General features: G+C 63.2%; 1 protein-coding gene across 1 annotated transcript in view; it reads right to left on the reverse strand.

Annotated features, from left to right (window-relative positions):
* Positions 1-5,746, reverse strand: part of ANPEP (alanyl aminopeptidase, membrane) — an 8,284-nt gene that overhangs the window by 1,070 nt on the left and 1,468 nt on the right. Inside the window, exons 2-19 of the mRNA XM_005424311.2 lie at positions 3,953-4,858; positions 3,556-3,701; positions 3,343-3,479; positions 3,133-3,259; positions 2,879-3,033; positions 2,693-2,806; positions 2,438-2,581; positions 2,298-2,363; positions 2,090-2,155; positions 1,763-1,935; positions 1,603-1,682; positions 1,310-1,443; positions 1,166-1,221; positions 901-1,048; positions 695-792; positions 451-558; positions 195-362; positions 1-87 (exon numbers count right to left, since the gene is read on the reverse strand). The exon at positions 1-87 is cut by the window's left edge and continues 26 nt beyond it. Coding sequence (XP_005424368.1) covers positions 1-87; positions 195-362; positions 451-558; positions 695-792; positions 901-1,048; positions 1,166-1,221; positions 1,310-1,443; positions 1,603-1,682; positions 1,763-1,935; positions 2,090-2,155; positions 2,298-2,363; positions 2,438-2,581; positions 2,693-2,806; positions 2,879-3,033; positions 3,133-3,259; positions 3,343-3,479; positions 3,556-3,701; positions 3,953-4,554 — 2,609 coding nt within the window. The 5' untranslated portion in view covers positions 4,555-4,858. The remainder of the gene's footprint in view (positions 88-194; positions 363-450; positions 559-694; positions 793-900; positions 1,049-1,165; positions 1,222-1,309; positions 1,444-1,602; positions 1,683-1,762; positions 1,936-2,089; positions 2,156-2,297; positions 2,364-2,437; positions 2,582-2,692; positions 2,807-2,878; positions 3,034-3,132; positions 3,260-3,342; positions 3,480-3,555; positions 3,702-3,952; positions 4,859-5,746) is intronic.

Here is a 5,746-nt window from a genome sequence, read left to right on the forward strand (position 1 = left end):
CCCACGACGTTGCTGGCAATGCTGTTGATGGTGGAGGTGGCATCCTGCTTCCGGATCTTTGTAGGGTCGAGGGCGTACTGCAGGTACCTGGAGGGGCACGATGAGGGGGTGAGGGGCTGGCAGGGGCAGCGGACACGCCGAGGGTGATGGGCTGGTGGGGACACAGCGCAGTGCCAGCCAGATGCCACACGCACCGGCTGAGGATCCAGGGGTTGGGGCTGCAGGAAAGGGCTGTGCGGAGCTTGTCAGCCTCAGACACCACACGGGCCTCCTGGAACTTCTCCCAGAGGAACTGCCAGGCATCGTCCCCGCCCGTGGCCACCATGCTGCAGTAGATGGCTGAGCGCAAGTTCGGAGGGACCCTGTTGGGGTGAGAGCCGTCGGTGCCAGGAGCCCCTCGCCGTGCCCATCCCCACCACACACCCAGCACCGGGGCTTCCCAGGACTCACGGGTTGCTGGTGCTGTTCTGCCACCGGCGCAAGTAGTTGGCAGCCAAATCCTGGCAATCGGTGACACCGTAGGAGCAGGCAGTGCTGACGGCATTGGCCTCGTTGTACCTGGGGGAGAGAGGCCGTGAGGGCTGGCGTCTGGCACAGGGCACCCACCAGCCAGTGCTGGCTGGAGGCAGGGCTGTGCCCCTACCCAGTGCAGTCCCCCAGGGACCCAGCCCAGCCCCACGGCCACGGTACTCACTGGACCATCAGCAAGTCATCACTGAGGGTATCATTCCAGTTATTGGTGATGTTCTGGTAGTACTTGAAGAGAGGGGTCACCTGCTTTTTCATGTATTTCTGGGGGCAAGAGGGGGTCAGTGCCCAGCGAGATGGCAGCAGCCCCCACACCAGCGTGGGGGCAATCCTGGCCCCTCATGCCCAGCACGGGGGGCTGGCACCACTCACCGACATGGCCCCAAAGACCTCGCTGCGGTCAAACATCTGCTGGAAGTACTTGAGGTTGGTGAGTGCTGCCTGCCAGGGCATGTATTCCGTCTCCTGGCCCAGGAACCGTGTCGTGCTCAGAGCCAAGGTCACGTTCACGTACTTGGCCCTGCCAGGGGTGAGGGCAGCGTCACCTCCCCAGCCCCACTGGCACTGCCCACCCCAGGGCACCCACCCCATCCAGCTCCTCACCCCATTGGCACCCAGACCACCAGACAGGGCTCACCTGGCCAGGTTAAAGGCGTCATCAATGATCTGGGCACGGTTGATCACAGGGAAGACCTGAGAGAGCAAAGTCAGTGTCTCAGGGCAGCCTGAGCGGGGTGGTGTGAATGGGGTCCCACCCCACAGCCCTGAGCACCCCGTGTACCTTGTGGTTAGTGTCAAGCTGCTTGATGAGCTGATTCCAGTTGTCCTGGTTGTAATTGACACGGAAGTACCCAGTGACATTGAGGTTTAGCAGGAGCCAGCTGGGGCTGTTGAGCTTGAAGCTGTTGTTGGTGTCTGGGAAGGGGACAGGAGGCTCTGCCAGAGCTGCACCCCGACCCGCCAGGGAGGGCCAGGCTCAGCCCCCACCACCACTGCCTCCCTGGGAACCCCGACCAGTGCCATGGCAGTGGAGGTGGCAGCAGTACCCCCACTCACGGCCAGGACATGCCATACCTGTGACTTCGGTCAGCCAGTAGGTGCTGCTCCCATGGCCACTGTCTGTCATCCAGGTGATGGGGATGATCCAGGTGTAGCTGCACCATGGACAGACAGGTGGTGGGACCGGCCCTCATCCCCTGACCCCTCAGCTCCCAGCCAGCCCTGCCACACTCACTTGAAGACAGAGGGTCTGTCCACAGAAGATGTGGGGTCCAGCAGGAAATGGGCCTGGCTGACGGTGCCACTGCGGGTGTCGACAGTGACCACAGGGAAGCCCATCTGCAGTGTCCAGCGGTCCATGATGTTGCTGATACTGTCAGGCAGCTGGACATTGTTCTTGTCCACCGCCTGCAGGGATGGCAGCACTGCTGGTCACCAGGGCCAGGGGCATGGCCAGCGTGGGGCATGGCCAGCGCTGCAACCCTCACCCAGCATGTGTCACACCTGGCAGCCCCCTGGAGCCAGGGCTGGGGATGCTGCAGGAGCACCAGCCCCCTCCTACCTTCTGCAGATGGACCCAGAGGTCAGTGTAGATGGTGTTGCTGTAGGAGAAGGTGTGGAGGTAGGACTGTGGGAGAGCACCAGGAGAGATGTGTGAGCAAGGGCAAGTCTGGGGTGTGGGACCCCCCTAGAGCAGCCAGGAAGGTCTCTACCACGGGATGCCCACCCTGCACTGGGCTTGCTGCCCCCCAGTACCAGCAGCACCTCACCTGCAACCCCTCCTTGAAGATGTCCTCGCTAAGGAAGCTCGAGAGCATCCGCAGCACCGATGCTCCCTGCAGGGACAGCAGGTCAGAGAAGCCAGGGGCACCCCAGAGTCCATCCCCACCCTAGGGACCCCCGTGCACACCTTGCTATAGGCAATGCTGTCGAAGACTTCACTGATCTGGGCCGGGGTGTTGATCTCCTCCTCGCGGAAGGACAGCGGGTGGGAGCTGGCCAGGGCGTCGGTGGCCATCACGTCATGCAACTCGTTCAGCACCATCAGGTCTTTCTGCAGAGGGGACACCAGCCCCAGCCTCAGCCCCGCTGCACCGCCAGGCACCAGCGCAGCCCTGGGCTGCCTGCTCCCCTGCCCACCCCCCCCCATCGCCCTGGCACTCACAATGTTCCAGGTGGGCTCAGCAGAGTCGGCACCCAGGTACTCCACGTACGAGGCAAAGCCCTCGTTCAGCCACAGGCCGTTCCACCACCGCAGCGTCACCACATTCCCAAACCACTGCAGAGGGCACAGCACTGCCTCAGCCGCCAGCCGTCAGTCAGGGCGGTGGGCGAGGGGTGCAGCAGGTACCTGGTGTGCCAGCTCGTGGGCGATGACGGTCACCACCCGCTCCTTGTTGCCGATGGAGGAGTACACAGCATCGAAGAGCAGCGAGTTCTCCCGGTAGGTCACCAGCCCCCAGTTCTCCATGGCACCCGCATTGAAATCGGGGAGGCCAACCTGGTCTGGGGGTGGAGGGCTCCTGTCAGTGCCCCGCTGACAGCACGCTGGACCATCTTCCCCCCTGCAGTGGGCACCTCAACCCAGCGCCCTGCAGCACCCACCAGACTTGGGGAGCGGGTAGGCCGTGTTGTAATGCCCCTCAAAGAATTTGAGGATGGGGCCAGTGACATTGAGTGCGTAGCTGCCCTGGTGCTCAGCGATGGCTTCGGGGCGGCCCCAGATGCGAATCTGGAGAGGAGGGATGCAGGACTCATCAGTGGCCCAGGCTCAGCCACCCAGGTGGGCAGGGGGTGCACCCCACCCTATGCTACCAGTGTATTGCTCGAGTTACTCTCCACGTGGGTGAACTGGCTGACAATGAAGGCCAGAAGGTACGTGGACATCCGGGGAGTGGTGTCAAACTCGGTGACATGCCAGATTTCTCCATCAATCTCCTGCTGCCTGGTGTCTGTAGAGATCAGAGAATCACCCCACAGCCCTGCCAGGCCCCCAGCTCCCCAGTGGGGTCCTCCCACCCCACTCACTTTTGGCAGGCATGTTGGAAATGGCCCCATAGCCAGAGGGGTGGATCAGTGTCACTGTGAAGTTGGCTTTCATGGCCGGCTCGTCGAAGCAGGGGAAAGCCTTGCGTGCATCAGCCGCCTGCATCTGCGTGGTGGCCACCACCTGCCTGTGAGCCAGTCCCATCAGTCCTGGGGGTCCCTGTGGAGGCCGCACCCCCCAGTCCCCCTTCTCCCATCCCCACTGGGGCAGCATGAGGATGCAAGGGGGACACAGAGGCTCTGCACACTCATCCCATGGTCCTGGTGGAGAGAAGCCCCAAAGCCAGCCCATGCCCTCCACTGCCCTGTGCCAGCCCCTTCCCACCACCACACTGGGCCAGCCCTGTGGCTTCTACCCTGTCCCCTGCCCTCCACCTACTTGTTGCCTGAGCTGTCCGTGTATTCGCTGCGATAGAAGCCAGCCAGGTCATCGGCCAGCTCCCCGGTGAAGCTGCTGGACAGCCGGTACCGCCGGCCCTGCTGCAGGGGAGCACCCAGCTGCACCACTAGGTACTGGGTGGCAGTCTCCAGCCAGGTGCGGGAGATGGCAGGGGCACTGCCACCATCCTCTGCCTTCAGGGTGGCATGGAAGGAGCCCTGCATGGTGTAGTTCAGGTTCTTGCTGTGGATGAGGATGAGGTTGGTGGCTTCCTCACACAGGAAGACCACACTGCTGTTGCCCTTGAAGATGTACATGTTGTTGGCATCAGGCTTCAGGAAGGGCTGCAGGGACACCTCATAGAACTCTGGCTTCAGCGTGGCTGGCAACCTCCACCGGTTCCAGGGGTTGTTGGGGGCAGGGGTGGTGGTGCTGGTGCCAGTGCCGGGGCTGGCCGTGGTGCTGGTGCCCACATCTGATATCCCCTTGTTCTTTTCCTGGGCGTACACCACGGAGAGTGCGATGATGGTGGCCACAGCCCCCAGGCCCAGCACGATGGCCACGATGCCCACGGTCTTGCTGATGAAGAAGCCACCTGCCATGGCGGGCAGCAGGAGTGGCACTGGCAGAGACGGCGCTGGTGCAAGCACGGCTTTTAGCCTCTCACTCGCACGAGGTTTATTAGTCCAAGTTAATGGGTGAAGGATTAAATGGTCATGGGGTTCAGGGTGGCGACAGACCCTGGGATGAGCTTTCCACCCACCCGCCCCCCAGCCTGGCAGGAGCACCACGGCCCAGCGCCGCTGCTGCAGGGGCAGAGCTGGCAATGGGGGGTGGCACCATCGGGGAGCGTGCAGGGGCTGTGGGCCTGGACCCCTGGAGTCCTTTCCCAGCGCTGGCCTGGCCCTGCAGAAGGAGGGACAGAGTGGGTGGTCGCAGCCAGCAGTCACATCCCCACCATGCTGCGGGGCCCAGCGTGTGTCCCCATCAGCCAAGCCCAGATGCAGACTCAGTGTCACTCCATTCACCCTCGAGTGACAGGGTCTGAGCCGCTGCCAGAGGGTCCAGGCTGCCCTGGTGTGAGGGGGACACAGCTCACAGGCTGCCCCACCCAGGGAAAGCAGGCGCAGCACGAGGCCTGGCAGCGGCGGGGAATGTGAGGGGGACACTTGGGCGGAGCTCCCTCTGCCCACAGCCCTCTCAAAGTCCAGGGTCGTGCACTTGGAGGCAGTGGGGTCAAACTCCATCCCTGTGAGCCCAGCCCCAATGGGCACAGGTGAGGTCCCCACCCAGGGTGGGGGTGACACCTGTCACACACTGGGAAAAAATAGGAAGTCCTGTTCTCAGGATCTAATCGATCTCTCCATAGGGAGATATGGGCAGGTGTTGCCACGAGCCACAGCTGGGGCAAAGGGCAAACCAGGATGAGTGAGTGGTGTCCTCAGGGAGTCCTTGCCCTGTCCCTGACAGCACCCAGCTGCACCTGCCGGGGCCACCGTGCCTGGCACAAATTACTCTGGATGCTGCTGGTGTTCCTGGCCCTCCCTGTTAGGCACAGCCATGCCCCAAGAACAGAGGTCACTGCTGGCTCTCTCAGTGCCATCCCCAGCCTGGCTCTGGCCAAAGGCTTTGGGGACAGTCCCCCACAGGCCCAAGGGTCACAGGCGGCTGGGAGGGTGCCAGGCACTCTGCACACCCCTGTCCCAGGCCTGCTGGCACTCCCCACAGCCCCTCGGGCACAGCACGCAGGCATCCCCCCTGGCTGGCCTGGGGAGGGGCTGGATGGAGTCACCG

Source organism: Geospiza fortis, unplaced genomic scaffold (assembly GCF_000277835.1).
Source record: "Geospiza fortis unplaced genomic scaffold, GeoFor_1.0 scaffold2, whole genome shotgun sequence".
Lineage (NCBI taxonomy): Eukaryota > Metazoa > Chordata > Aves > Passeriformes > Thraupidae > Geospiza > Geospiza fortis.